Source organism: Buteo buteo, chromosome 11, assembly GCF_964188355.1.
Source record: "Buteo buteo chromosome 11, bButBut1.hap1.1, whole genome shotgun sequence".
Classification (NCBI taxonomy): domain Eukaryota; kingdom Metazoa; phylum Chordata; class Aves; order Accipitriformes; family Accipitridae; genus Buteo; species Buteo buteo.
Genome location: NC_134181.1, coordinates 33454022 through 33469934, shown reverse-complemented (window position 1 = coordinate 33469934; position 15913 = coordinate 33454022). Strand labels below are relative to the sequence as shown.

General features: G+C 39.6%; 1 protein-coding gene across 1 annotated transcript in view; it reads left to right on the top strand.

Moving 5' to 3' along the window:
* Window positions 1–15913, top strand: part of TMEM132D (transmembrane protein 132D) — a 269075-nt gene that overhangs the window by 169681 nt on the left and 83481 nt on the right. The window contains exon 4 of the mRNA XM_075039613.1: window positions 2055–2238. Coding sequence (XP_074895714.1) covers window positions 2055–2238 — 184 coding nt within the window. The remainder of the gene's footprint in view (window positions 1–2054; window positions 2239–15913) is intronic.

Sequence of the window (15913 nt, the reverse complement as noted above, 5' to 3'; positions counted from 1 at the left end):
TTTATTTCTTTTCTCCTAATCTCCAACATACCTGGAAAAGATTAAGCCGATTGCCTTTTTTTGACAATCATTTGTTTTTTCTGTGGTATTCTGCCCTGCAGTCCCCTCCTGTGCAGCAGTCCCTTGCTGCTGTTACAGGACACATTTCTGGTGACAGCACCAATTCTGCAAAGCCGGTGACAGGTAGTAGCAGACACCAATGCAATAATAAAGAAAGGCACCCTGAATAGAATCACAAAACCAAGGTTCATTGTATGAAGATTCAATTAGTTCTTTAAACACAGAAACTGTGATAGAACATACTGTATACTGTACAAAACAGGATCACTGCCAAGTATTTATAGGCAACGCATTGCCTATTCCTGCTCATACAATTAAGGTAACCGAGTTTCAGCAGTCACAGCTGCATAAAGCAGCTTTCTGATCCTACCTAGGGCAGCATGAAATAAGACCGCATTCACTGCTAGTTTAGAAATTGTGGTCTTTTTTTTTTTTTCTGACACAAAGAAATGAGAAATTCCATTTTGGAACCACAGAGGCTCCTTTTAAATTCCATCCAGGATGGGAACAACTCAATGCATCCAATAAAATCCAAACCTTAAAGATGATCAGATTAAACTCTTCAAGCAGTGGCTTTGGATAATGCATTGGATTTAGCCAGCATGATAAAAATCTCTGAGTATTTTGGGAAGAATCCCAAACTGAGGCTGTTGTCATACCTGGTCTTCATAAAAAATATGCTTAGTTTTAGCTCTTTTTCCACATCAGCTGGGAAAACCTGCTGGGTTTTGGGGGATTCTCTACTCAGTTGCTGAAATGTTTCCTCTTTTTTCTAGTTGCACTGTCCAATGCAAGTGGCTTGTGGCACTTCAGTGCTGTGCCATTCTTTCTCTTCTTGAGCATTATCCCACTGAAAGAAATTCTGCTCTTTCCTTTCCCCTCCAGACAAACACTGGAGATCTGTTCAACCTTCAGTGTTTCAGAGGTAAAAGCACTGTCATTCTCAATGTCTCCTGGATTTCTGCACTGCTAAGGAATTCTGCATTCCTCACAACTTTACAGTAAATTGAGTATTTTCTTGTCTCTATAAATGCCACTGGACTATGGAGCTCACCTTGCCAAGATACACAATAGACACTTCACTGTATTGCTTTCTATACAGTAGCTGATTTTATAACAAGTTTTGCAGCAATTGCACCTTTCCATTTTTCCATCTTTACATTTCTGCTTTATGGTATTCGCTTATATGAACCATCTAACCTTAGGAAGGACAGCATGTAAAGACAAAGTAGCATTGATAAGGTATTGGTAACCCCAATGTTGCCAGAGTATCCTGGAGAATCCCATCTAGTAACTCTTTGTTCTTTTCTAGTGTTTTTTACTCAAGGATCTTGGCAGGATTGGCCAAAATTAAATAATCCAATTTTGTAACTCTCCTCTCCTGCAACAAGCTAAATTATCTATAATTCCTAGTTTAGCAAAAGACAAAAGGACCTTCAGACGGATGTTCACAGCAAGGTAGCAGTAGAACCAAAAATTAATTCCAAGTTTTCCAATCCTCTGCTCCCTGCTGCCCTGGTTCACAGACCCCATCCTGAGCTTTGACCTCTCTTCCACGCCTCTCTTTTTAAAAAGTAGAAAACACTTTTAATGTAGTGGTTTCCCATTTCAGGGATGATTCCCTTTAGATTTGCTCATGTCTTGCTTTAACAGGGAGGAAATAGAATGTGCTCATTAAAGGGAGAGCCTCGGAGTCAGGATTTTTAGGCTGTAGCTTTAGCTTTACCTTGATTTGTTCTTGTTTCTCCACCTGTAAAACGGAGCAGTGCTTAGTGATCCATGTCACAGGGTGTAACTAAGGCACTTGAATGTGTGGGAAATACCCTGAAACCTTAAGACAAGTGCAAATGATTAATTCATTATTAAATCCATCATCCCACCAAATCCTCTCTTTGGAAGAGCCTTAATCCAATGTTTTATTAATACAAAAGCAATTACATTGCTGTCTTATCAGTCATGCAAATGGAACATTTCTTTTTCTTTCTTTCTTGCAGTGCGGATGGTCCTTCCTCTGAAATCATGCAGATTGATTTTGAAATTGAAGACCTAACTGATCTACCTGGGACCCAGCTCATCACATGGCAGGTGGAATATCCTGGAGATACAACATCAGATCTAGGAATCTCCAAGATCTACGTAAGCCAGAAGGACCTAGTAGGCGTTCTCCCTTTGGCTATGGTAAGAAATTGTCTGGCATTCTGCAAGTTTTTTTCATATTGCTTTACAACTCTAGCATCTGACAGATGCAAATAATCGGCTGAAAGGGGAGGGAGGGACAGAAATTTCCAGCACCTTGCTAAAGAGGTACCAACTTCTGAAGTTAGCTTCGTTCAGTGGTGAAACTGCATGAGGGGAGACCACAGGTTCCCATGGAAGGCCCAGCCATGCTCTCTTTCACCAATACACTGACTTCTTGGAGGCAAAAACTGAGTTCATGACATTTCCAGTGTTCAGAACTCACTCTTGTTGCATGAAGTGCTATACTTGGACACTGAGTTCAATGTGGTGTATGTCCTACTTGAACCACAAGTACTCTTACATTTGTTTGGTCTAGTGTTTAAGGACTTCCTGAATCAAGGTTTTCTCAGGTTTTGAATTCTGACTCCATATTCATTTGAGAGTGAGAAGAGAAATAAAAGTCATGACATGACTTCTGAGTAAATTTTAATTACCTGGGGAACACAAAATACAGTACATAGCCAATGTCTGTTCTACATAAATGCATTCAAATGGCATGTTTCACCGTCACAGTGCAAACTACAGGGCTTGAAAAATCCCTGATCCTTTAGCCTTGTTCTTAGCTAAAAAAGTACCTGTTAGATACCCAAATTCCAAGTACAAACAAAAATTTTGTGCATTTCCTCTTCACTCTCCTTCACATTTCTTCATCGTTAGCGATGAAGTATACTTGTCTAAGGTGTGGCTGTGCCCCATTTCTGTGCTTGGACAATCTATTAGAAAATATTGACACATGATTATTTAACACGGAAAGAAAAACAAAAATCAATCTTGGAGCATTTAAAGAAACATAACCTGGATGTTTGCCTAGTGATAGCCAGTTAATTATTCCATTATTGAAGGCTGAAGGTGTTCTGTGCACTTCCAGACTCACAGAACTGGCTATTATTGTTATTTACCAACTTCAGAACTACTCAGATGTCGTAATTCTTTATTTCACCAAAAAATATTTCTTTTCTTTTCTTTTGTAATGGCTCATATTTTCATTACCAAGGTGTTTATCACAGTTGAAATAGCTCTCACCGACTGGTATTGTGGCCATCTAACAAATCAGAGTTGTACAACTAATCCCTTTGTTTTGCACAACGGTTTTCATGGGCTAGCTCCTGCTGTTGAACAGTGGGTGATGGCTGCTGGTTTGTTGATAAGAGAAGAGGCTTTCAGGTCTGCAGATGGGACCTGATGTGCAGTCACACGAGTTCTGGAGTACTGAGGGTTAAGGCTGTAGAGGTGATCTGATTTACATAATCTGAGATGTTGGGGGGGTTATTCGCTCCATCCTTTAATAGGAATAGAAAAGATTTCTTTCCCAGTGGTTCCAGCGGTTGCAGAGAACACTAGTTCTTCTCACACATGCCCACGATCCATGCTTTAGTATCAAGTGATATAGTGGCAAAATATAGTTCATAAGAACAAAGATAGATTCTCCTGGCTGTTGCTACAAATCAACTCACTCTCTTCATTTCCATTAAAAGATGAACAAAAAAAGCCCATTTTCCAGAAGCACAAAATTCTATGCTCAAAGGTCATGGGAAGACTATAAAGTTATCAGTAGGTGGCATTTTACAAGGCAACAGGTGTTGGGATAATGGGTAAGAGAGAAAGCAAAGATAAATTGCAGGGGTCCCCTAATTACTGACAGACTGGGAATAATTTTAACCTTCTTTGCATTAACTGGAGTGTCAAGGAAGAAACTCTGGGGTATCACAAATCTCCAATTCTTTGTCGTACTTCACTTTGTGCTTAGGAAATCATGATTCAGGTGCAGACCTTTCAAGACACCTAACTTAGATTAGTTTGGTACTTCAGACTTCCCTGTGATCTTAGCAAAGCCAGTTCGTAATTTACAAATTTAAAATAAATAAATTCTACTCTTCCATTTAGGAAGAACCACAGTGAAAACAAAGTGTTATATTATTTCTCTGTTTCTGGACTCTGGGGTTAATTTGGGTTAGTTTTGCTGGGCTTCTTAGCGGAACATGTAATTTCATGTTTAGAAGCACCAAACAGAAATGCTGTTGAATATTTCAATTATAGGTTAATTTTTCAAAAGAACATTTTATTGCTTTAACATTAGGCAGAGCTTTGTTTTTTTAATAGACTAGCACATACCACCTCTGCACCATCTTTGTTTTCTGTAGTCTTTTCTGCTAGCTATTATGGATTTGTAAGTTGCAAAGCAAAAGATTGGCCAATTTAAAGCTTCCCCTTTCCTTCTTTTTGAGTTACAAAATGCTGCAATGGAAAGACTTAAATGTATATATCAGCATCAGGACACACCAGAAATGCCCACTTTCTGCTGAAGTTATTAGGACACTTGCTGCACTCACCTTACCTTTCTCCAGCGCGTTTTTTTTTTTCCTATGGCATATTAACATTGCAGCCTGTGAGACCCCTGCAGGGCCCTACACCAATAATGGCAACACAAGTCACAGTAGAGCACTCAAGGATATTGAAGAGAAAAGCTGTACGGTGTATTTTATGGGTGTGCAGATACCATGAAGGCTGATATTTCTGGTACTTTAATAACACCTTTTCTAATTTTGAAGCGTAACAGAACCTCTCTTGGTAAGCTGTGCATGGGACCCCAGTCGGCCCTTGTTAGCAGGAGGGGAATAGCATGGGAGAAAACATTTAATTTAAGAACATTGTAAGAACCTGTGAGCACCTGTTTGGATATTCACAATGCATGATCCTTTCCCTTAAGCCTGATGAAATACAGGCAAAGATGTTTAGCCAGGGTTATAAAAAATTATTGGGCTTTTACCATGATTGCTTTGCAGTGGCTCTTAGCAATGTCTTGCCTTGCTGACAGAAACGAAAACATCCACTAAACCCCATGAAGGGACAGATGTTTGTATGATATAATGTTCTTCACCAGGACAGTTTCCACGGTAATTTGTGCATTTCTTGCATTGGCACTCTTCAGAACTGTCCCCATATCCCTGCCAGCTTTCTCACTGCGAGGTTTGTGTCTCCAGGTAGTCTGTGGCCAGGGAACTGGAGAAGAGGGTCTTAAGACACGTTGATCAGTATAGGAATTGTAGAAACAGAGCGCTTTATTCTGGATGGAGAATTCTGGACAAGGAATGCTAGAGGATTACTCCATGGTAATTATTGAAAAATTGGCACTTTGGGAAAAAAAAATAAAAATCACAAGTAAATAGTGAAGAAGCAAAAAACTTCTATGTTGTTCTTTGTTGTCAACTAACATAGATTTTAATTCTCTTTAAACATCATTCTCTTAACATTTACCTGTAATAGGGTATCCTCTGAGACAGGAACCCTAGCACCTCTTCAGACCTTTGAAATACGGTATTACAAAGGTGTATGGTCCGTTTGTTCATTAACTGTCTTGAACACACTAAACTGCTGAGGTTTTTTGAGTTGAGGAGCTGCAATGTAGTGTGACAGCCAGTGAGAATAATATGCCTGAATCTTCTAGAATATGACATTATTTTTTACTGGCATCCTAAACCATCAGCTTCCGATTCCTATTTGACTTCTTTCTACTGTTTCTTCCCTATTTTGTTTCACTCTCATTTTGTTATGTGATAAATGGCACAGGTTTAATCACTCAAATTGTACGTTTGGCGCTATTGATTATTGTTGCTTTTATACATTCTGTCAGCTCTTTCATAATTATGAAAGTTCACCTTCTGTTGAACCTTAATGATTAGGTGAGGATGAGAGACAGACAAGCTCTGTAGCCATCTGTGTACATACAAGATAATCCCTACTGAGAAAGGCAGAGGGCAGATATGACATGCTGGTAAATGGATAAGTTGAAATCTGTTCTGTAAATAATAATAATAAAGATGGTGAATAACAAAATACCTGGGCTGGTTCTTAACAGAACCAGCTCTGAATCTGTAAATCATCTGTCTTACCTGTGCATATGCCTTAAACTTATTCTATCTGTGCGCTCCCTTTATTTAATAATCTTACAAGGAATCAGGGCAAAACACCTGTTTCATAAATCTCATAGGGGGACATGTTGGTCCCAGGGTTGACAAATCCATAATCAGAGTAGTCCTTTGACTAGAAAATACACTGTGTTAACTTCACTTTCTCCTAGAATATAGAAAAAAATATATACAGGATGCTCAGTGTCCCTTCAGAAATTTCTTGAAAAGGTTGCATGTTCCTTACCTTCAATTTTTGATAAATTGTTGTCCGCGTACGTGTTTTAAATTTCTGAATATTAGAGTCAGCCTGGCTCACACAAATGTAGCTGCCCTGCTATTCAAGACATTATTAGGTGTAAAGATATGGATGTGGACCAGCTGTTTCAGGTGGTGGTAGGACATATGAAGCTGATGAAGAAACCAGGTGGTTGGATGATGAGCACCCATTTGTATAAAAAGTCTGTGAATCTGGATTGCTTTCTTGGGAAACTCCCCAGCCCTTACAGATGAGCTGATCTTAATGCCAGCAATAATAGACTGCCCTGTATCATCTGTGCAACCCGGTAACAGCAGAAAAATTCTGCCTTCCAGAGCAAGAATCCTTGAGTACTGCAGAGTCATGGTAACAGTGGCAGAGCAGCCCTGGATTACCTCATACCAATCATGACATTAATATTTTGAAGTTGATAATTCAGCTTTCTTGCTGCCCAGAGAATCTCAAACTTGCTGGCAGGCAGGATAGCTTGCCTGGCACTAGGGCTGAATTAGCAGCTTTCAGCTTACCAGGGTATAGCAGGACAGGCTCACTTCAGTCTTTATCAATCTCAGCTCTGGTCTGGGGCTTGGTGAGTTTTATACCCATCTGCCTGTGGAGTGCCTGTCTTCCCTTCTTACTGAATATGTTGGGACAGCCCTTAGGTATGTTTATAATCTAGTCAGCATCAACCTAAAAAATAACCTTATTATTAGAGAAGTGAAATGGACAGGAAGAAAAGATGGGATTTGAAACTTGATTAATGGTACAATAGTGAGGCTGCAGGCTGCTTGGCAGAGGCAAGAACTCCAAAGACAACCCTCCAACCCTCGCAGCCATATTTTAGCAGGCAAAGGTGAACAGTGAACAGTGAATCACAGACTTGTATCAGCAGCTGAGCTTCCATTATCTCTCTGGTTTTGGCCCATTATTTATTATCCCCAGGCAGTGCAACATCGGCCTCCAAGACAGTCAAGTGAGGTGTGAGGCAGAGAGAGATTTAAATCAAATGTAGAAAAAACCTCTGAGAAGGGACTTCTGATTTATGACAGGCTTAAGCAGAGTCAGTGACCAAAGTCCAGCTCATTACTTTGCAACAAACAGGTTGTAGTGAAGGCAAAGAATTATTCCTACTCATCTGACCCTACGAAGGAGTCCCGACTTGGTGAGCTGTCCCTGCTCTCAGAAACGCACACTCAGCTCTGTTCTTGCAGAGGAAAGCTGCTTTGGTGCAGATCAAACTGACCTATTTTTTAAGCTGCAAATGAAGGTGGTTTAAGCAAACTTGAGTGAGCTGTTCGGAAAAGAGATCACATTATCCTTCATCTCAGGTGACTTATGAGGTTAGTAACCTCCAGGAAAGGGTCCCTGGTCGTGTTGGAGCAAAATAACCTTTGAAACCAGAGCAACCGTTTTTGCAACGTTTGTGTCACCACAGCTGCTATTGTATGAAACGCAAGTGAAATATTTATTTTACAAGGTCAGGTTAGTAAACTAGCTGTAAAAAGGAAATGTTGTCTTTATTTGTTGAACAGAAATATTTTATAATGCATAGCATCTAACAAACTTCATATTTAAGATGATATTTTGTTAAAAGGTCTGGTTTTGTACATCCTAGCACAGTTATCAAAGTAACATTGACTGTAAACCCATTCTCCCATTGCAGATGAACATGGTCTTGTCCTCAGACCCATTAGAGCCATTTTGGCTTGTGAGAAGTTGTATTTATGGCAGTCATATTAAATATATTGTATCCAAAACCTGAACACGAGTTTAACATTATACATTTTAGATAATTTATTGTTTCAACTTGCTCCTAATGTTCTTTATAAAAAATTAACAAAAACTTTGACAGGAAGTAAACGTTCTACATACCATCAGCGTAAGAAGCTGGATAAATAGACCAAATAAATAAATAAAATCAATTGCTGCAGCAAAGAGGCTATCTATTATATAGGAAGCATTTCCGTACTAAAAGTATTTCTAATAATTACAGGAATCAGCTGTCATGGCAGTGCTAGTCACTGCTGGATTTTAAAAATGCTTAGGGTATTAATGCCCTTATAAAAATATGTATCCGAAACATTTAATTTTTAGCTAGTGCTGTTTATGTTCTGTTAGAGACTGGATAAATAGCTCAGACTTAGCTACCATTGTGCTCAGTGCTGCACAAACACATATTTAATTATAACCTCACCCTGAAGAATTCAGAAGCCAAACAGAGAAGGCTAATGATAAAAACAAAGAAAATATTGGTCCCTTCCTGCAGAAGAGGGATGGGGATGGGCAGTCCTGCAGTCAACAGGAATGCCTTCTCCTAGACTAAGGTTTCAGCTTGGCTCTTTTTCCCCATTCCAGAAGATGTGATGGGTGGATCATGGTCCCTGGAGCACAGACCTAGTTGTGCAAGTGCTGCCATTGCTGGAGCTTATGGTCTGCGTGTGGCTGTCCCCATCTCGTCCTCAGGTCCCCTATTCTACTCCAGTGCTTTGCCACTGCTCGGGTTGGCAGAGTGCTGCTGGTTTCTATTGGGAGCTGCTCAGGAATACAGTGGCTGTCCGGGCTGGGGTAGTGGAACAGGGTATTGGAGGCTTCCAATACAGCCTTTTCTCTACTGTCTACTATCTAAGCTGACCATTAGGATGCTTTTGGATGAAATGAAAGCTTTTCTGTGGGAGACCTGAAATGTGAATCTCCATTCATGTGTATGATAGAGACGAACAGATTACAAGGAGGATCTGCTTTTGGCTGTGACTGGCCTGGGTTCTGTCTGGCAGCTGAGAAGTGCAGGATCACATCAGCCAAAATGGGCTGCCCTACTCACCTTTAATGAGTGAATATTTCTAGACACTTCCACTGACAGTCAGCTGTATGAAAAAGATGTCTAGAGAGTAGTTAAAAGCTTTTACCTTCCTAATTCGTAGCTTTTAAATTGCAATTACAATATTCGGCAAGTTTTCAAATATTTAATTAAAATGTTACCCATTTCTGAAAAGGGACCTTTTAAATCAGAATGATTAGTGAATCACAGATGAAATCTATTCATAGGAAAGGGAGAAACCTTTGGATTATTGTGATATTGCAAGCAACCGTTTTCTTTTCATAACTATATCCCATTGCTTCCTAAAATTACATAGGTCAAGGTCTTACAATTTCATATCAGAAAACAGACTTTCCGTTCTCCCAGTAACATCACTTGGCACCTACCATTTGTGATTTTAATTCATCTTTCTTGAAAATAGATATCCAAGAGTACTACAGGATACCAGATAATGTCCCTTGCCATTGTTGTCTGTTTATGCACTGGAAATGTTTTTTTCTCCATTTTAAATGACACATCCATGGTTTTGGTACTGGTTGTTGGGGTTTTTTGTTTGGTTGCGGGTTGTTATGTACAATGGCATACATTCATCCTGTGACTGAATATTATGTCCAGATCTTTCTTTTGTTCTGTTACTTCAGGCTGATGGCTCTTACCTGATGGCTGAAATTCTTGCTGTCAGTCCTCATGATTAAACTTTGCACTGTGTGTGACCGCATTTCATTCCATTTCTTTTTCCTGAATCATTGGTTTTATCTGGTGCTTCTTATTTAATAGTTCAAACTTCTGTATTGACAATCCCTCCCAAACTGATACTATTAGCAAATTGTAGTAGTAGTCTGTTTCATCTTGTTCAAGGGTCATTACTGACAGCAATTAAAAAAAAACAAAAAAAAATCTGTCCCCAGGCTAATTCTGGAATATTGTTGTATCAATCTAATTCTGGAATATTGCTGTGTCAGTTCAGAGGAATAAGTTGTCTTACTAACTGTCGATCTCACAGCTTTGCCTGGATCCAAAAGCCCACTCTCTGGATTGGTTCTCTGTGGTTTGGGCAATTTCAACCAGAAGAACTTTGTATTCAAAAGCTTGTTAATCAGTCTTTATGCAATGCATGAGTCAGATAAGACTCTGTTCCATGTTCTAATAACTGTAATGAGCCTGTACAGCTAATAGGAGAAAATGTTTCATCCAGTAAACACATAATAATCCGTTACGCTTCAGAAACTAATTGAATCACAGGTATCTGAAGCTACAAGCCATTTTTCTTATATGTAGATGTCAATTATTTATGCTTTATCAGAGCATGTGATATTGGCACCTATCTGTACCCAAATGTTGGACCAGGCAGCTAAGTAGTCCAATCCAGTGTGACAGTTCTGGTATTCCTATGTGACTGTGTTCAAGAAGTGAATATACTCAATTGCAAGGGGGCTAATGTATGGGGTTCATTTTCCAATTAGAACTGCCTGTTGAAAATGGCTTGGTTTGGTCTTCAACTTACTCTTATTATAACTGTTATGCTAAACATTGGCCTTGCTCCAGCAGGCTTCTATTGTCTAACTACCGACAAATTGACAGATGCGTGAGTCACTAGCACATAGCATTTCATTTTGTATACAGAGAATGAAATGAGAAAATAATACAAGTACTTGGCAATCAAAGTTGCCTTATCTCCAGAATCCAACAAATGCCATATTCTTTGGATTTTTCCTTCCAGAATTGATGACGACCCTGGGGTTCTTAACATTTGAAATAACAAGCCATAGCTCTTTCCCTTTACAATTAGACATTTAATTGACCTGTGGAGCATGCCATGAAACAGTAACTGTGTTCATTGTAACATCAATGCAGACATTTTGCTACTTAAATTCCCAAGCAGTGAAAACCATCAAGCAGGTCTTCCAGTTTAATCCAATTCTTTTTCTGCCAAAGGTTACTACAGGCTTATGGAAAAAGATCTTGATGATGATGTTGTTGTTGAAGACAAGAGATGAAAAATCTGTATCTGGAGCCGCAGCTGCTAGCTGACTAATACCTAATACTGTAATCACCGGTAATAATAGAAAGCAACAGTCACCCAGTTTTTGTCTGCGTTGGGGAATGAGTAATGAGGGCTTGGACTGGCTGCTGGCAAAGCTGCTGATGGCCACACAATTTGATGTGGAACATCAAAAATTGGGTTCCCTAGAGAAGCAGGAACAAACACAAGGATATTTTTCTTATGAATTAAAGCCTAAGAAAAACGGCTTTGCATAACAGCTGCTGTTCTTTCTTAAGTGCGAGTTACATATGTTTTTCTTGATTAGATGCATGCAGTTGAACTGGGTTGAAACAAGCCCAATCCTTCAGCCCTGACAATCTTTTTTGTGTTGCTCTGAAGCCGCACGATGCTATGAAATGCAGAAGGACCAGGAAAACATGGCAGATCTGAATTTAGAGCAAGTTTCACCCAGAACTTGTCCCTGCTTCAATGGATGCAAGATTTAGAAGTCCTGGCCTGTTTTCACACTGCTGTAAAGCCATTGGTATTAAAAATGTTATGAGTTTAAACCAGAAATAATTTGGTGGTGAATCAAGTTTTCAGAATGGAAATCTCATAAATACTTGATAATTTGATAATTTTTGTCCAGCCAAGTTTCAGCCAGCTGAAACAGACCTCATTTTCAGTAGGCAAGTGCTTTGAATGATTTTAAAGTCAGTGTGTCTTAAGATGTCTCACACTGGGTGCCCAGAATCACCAGTAATCACTGAAAATATTGCACCACCTAATTTGGATTATTTTTCCAATGCCTTTATAACTTTATGTTAAGCAGACTCAGTTAGTATCAAAGAAATTTCAAAAGTTTTTTTTGTTGGGGGAAAAAAACAGGGATGATGTTCGCTTACTTTCATTGAAATACAGTCGGATTGAGTTTATAGAAAACAGATTACTTCTGTTCCTCTTTTGTTTCATGTCAAGTTTCACTCACTGGATTTTGTAACACAACATTGCCATACAGTGTAGTAGTAAATATTGCAAAACAATCTTTAATTCTGACTGCTAAATTGTTTTTACTGAAATACAAAAGATCACAGAAAGCTTTCTTCTACGCTCAGACTGGGCAAATCTGGTCACATCAGGATCCAGAGTTTACACTGATTTAAGAACATTCCTTCAAATATATATTCATTGAAGTGTTGTGTGTCCCCTCCCTCTTTTTAATCAGAGAATCTTTCTAAAGAGTGGTTAGAACCACAGAGCCCCTGAGGCTGAAGAGAGCTCCAGCTGTTAGCGGGTCTGATGCCCTGCTCAGAGAGTCAGTTCTTCTGGGCTGTGTCCACTTGACATTTGAACACCTCCAAAGTTGGATATGCCACAGTCTCTCTCGGAAAACTGTTTCAGTATTTGATCCCCCTCTTGGTAATTTGTTTTTCCATGTATCTAAATGGAATTTCCCATGTTCTAACTTGTGTCCTGTGCTTCTCTCCTATTGCCATACAAGCCTGAGAACAGTCTGGCTTCGTCTTCTCCGTAGCCTTTGATCAGGTAGCTATAGAAAGCAGTAAGGTGTCCCGTTTGCCTTCTCTTCTTAAGGCCGAACAGGCCCAGCTCTCTACGCCTCTCCATGTTCATCGTGTGCTCCAGCCTGCGACCAGCTCGGTGGCTCTGCGCTGGCCTCGCTCCAGTGTGTTGATATCCTTGGCTTGAGCTACAGCCTCCGTTGGCTTCCCACCTCTTAATTGATGTGGTTATGAAAAGATTTCTCCCTTTTGGCATAATGAAAGGGATGCTGCCTTAATTGGTTCCCTTCAGATTAGTGATTTGAATAAAACATAGCTGAAAAAGAAGCAACAAATTACTCCCTACTGAAATAGATCCATCGCCACTGTGGTGCTGCTTGAGCAAAGCAGGTGGGTCTCACTCTTTTCAGCTTCTTGACACAATTTTTAGATGTGTTTTGTGATTTTGAGGTACAATTTGGAGGTTTGGGGCCTCCTGTTTTACTTTTTTTTTTTCTTTTGAGGATTAAAGCTTTTGAAATTATTTATTTACGAGCCAGGAAAATCTCCCCAAAATGGATTTTAACAAGTGTGTAATTGGATAATTTGACAACTGGTAAGCTGAAGCCCCAGAGATCAGGAATTACACTTCACTACAGAATAGTCGTTCTTCATGTAGAATTAATTAGATTTCCTCTAGATTACAAGTAGTAAGAGGAGTAGTCAATTAAGAGAATTATTCTCTGACTTTTCCATCCTCTTTTTAATTGCCAGCCAGTGGTATTAAGAATTCCTTTTTCTATGTGAGATGTCCTCAGAGGCAGGATGCCAGAAAGAGAACGAGGGACAATGGATTAAACACTGGCCCAGGACTCAGAAGAAATGACTACCGGCTTTGTGTGTGACTTCGACTCGCCTTCTGAGGGACTGACTATCCATTGGGCCTGAAAGCTGTGGGGTTCACAGGAGGCAGACAGCAAAACGAGGACAGGTTCTGATCCGTTGAGGGTAATGTTTTTCAGTGAATTGCTAAGTCAAGCAAAACTTACTCCTCCCCCACCCCACTCCCAGCTGGGTTAGTACAAATGCCTGTGCAGCTGCTGTGGAGCTGGGCTGAGGACTTGAGATTGGCTAAAAATAACCATTCTTTTATTTGTTGGGTCATTATGAACCCGGCTCGGTTCCCCGGTTTGCTTCATCACCTGCCCATAGAAAAGGAACAGTGGCACAATCAAAGGAGCAGTTACAAAAGTGGAGGCAGAAGCCGGTTCAGGCAGCACGGCTCCTGAAATAACATCTTCGGGAACAAATAGTGGCAACAGCCTAAAAGATCTGGAGGGAAGCTTAAACCTTTGTCATGCGTGGAGATGGACAGGGCACGGAGAGCTGAACAGGGTGGAAAAGCACTCTGCTCTGGCCAGTCCTCTCCAAGAGCAGGGACTGGGACACAGCAATGGCGCTGTCACCTTTGTGGTGATTTTGGTTTGTTATCCATTGCCATGGGGCTGGGCAAAATGAATTTGACAAACCAGATTTATGTGCAGGACATTTCTGAACCTGAAAGCGTATGTACAGCAAGATCTTTGGTGTTGTACCTCCTGTTTCTCCTTTCTTTCACACTGGCTGTTGGAGTGGCTTTCTGTAGGGGATAGCAAACAGCAAAGGAGGGGCTTGGAGGGGGGGAATTTTGTTTAGATAGGAAGGGATAAAGCAGAGCAGAAGACGGTGATTCAGATGGATGTCTGAGTCATACATCATACCTCCTGAGGCTCTTTCTGATGTAAGGCACCTTATGCTCTGCCTAGGGAGAAATTTAGTCTGTGGACTGCGCAGAGGTGTATTTTCAGGTGCTCCTGAGCATTGTCAGGAGGAGCAGTATGAACACATGGCCTCCAGAAGAGTGGTCCTGTTCACCTTGGAAGAAGGACAGTAGAGACTTGCCTAAAGGTAGATCACATGGACCCAAATCACCCAGAACTGAGATCTCAGAATTTAATGTTTAATGAATGCAGAGAAAATAAATTTGTAAGAGGATGGTTTTTTTCATTTTTGTGACCTTCAAAGAAGGGATGAGGAAAAAAGTAAAATCGGAAATATGTATAGCTGCGATTTCAGAGTATCTAATGTTTTTTTATAATTACTGATGTCATTTCTAATTGTGAGGAGAATACCAAAAACCAACAACATCAAAATGTGAGAAGTGTTCATTTAAAAAAGCTTGACATTTAAAGAGACTAAATTGTAGGCATATAAGAAATGTAAATGTGAAATTAAAAAAAAAATCTGGTTCTTTTTCATACCACTTACTAGTAGCTCTATCATAAAATAACAGAGTCAATACCCTGGAGTGGGATTCTGCAAAATTACTACCCTGGAGATACAGTAGTTACAGTTCAAAGTGACTTTTTTCTGCAATGCTAAACTTCTATTTCCTAAACCCATCAGCTCCAAACAGAGTCAAAGTAAGTGTTTAAACCACTTTATACCTCACATGAAAATCAGTCCTGACAATTTGAAAATAGATTGCAGGACTTCCAAATGTTCAAACCAGCAGTAAAAAACAATAAGTGTTAAAATACGTAGAAAAGTAGTGCAGTTCCATAAAGAACAGCAATACACTATACTGATAAGTCTTTTCATTGTAATTCATACTAAAAATCTGAAATTCTGCTTGTAATATTTGTGAGGAAAATTACCTTTGAATTTAAAAATAATTCTCTCTGTTTCATTGGAAGAAAGGTGTGTTGTTTTCACATATGTATTTTCTCTTTGATCTTAAAAAGATGTCAGAAAGTGGAGTTAAGTTTCCTTGTCGTAACTAGGTACAATCTAATATATGTATAAAGCCCTTTGCTGGTTTGGTGACAACAGGAACCACTAGAAAAAGTAAAAAGCTTAGACATGATGGGAAAAACAAAGCACTTCAACATTTAAAACAGAGAGGAAAAAACCTGAACATATGTAAAAATATGTAAAAGTACACATCTAATTTTGTCATAAACAAACCCAGAAAAGACTAGATCTGTATTGCGGCTGGCATCCAAGAAAACCAAAGCTCTCCTATTTTGGGGACTTGGTTGAGCAGATGCAGTAAAAGCTACTGTCAAATTTTGTAGTTTAGGACATGTTTTGTTCTGTGGTCTGTTAAAT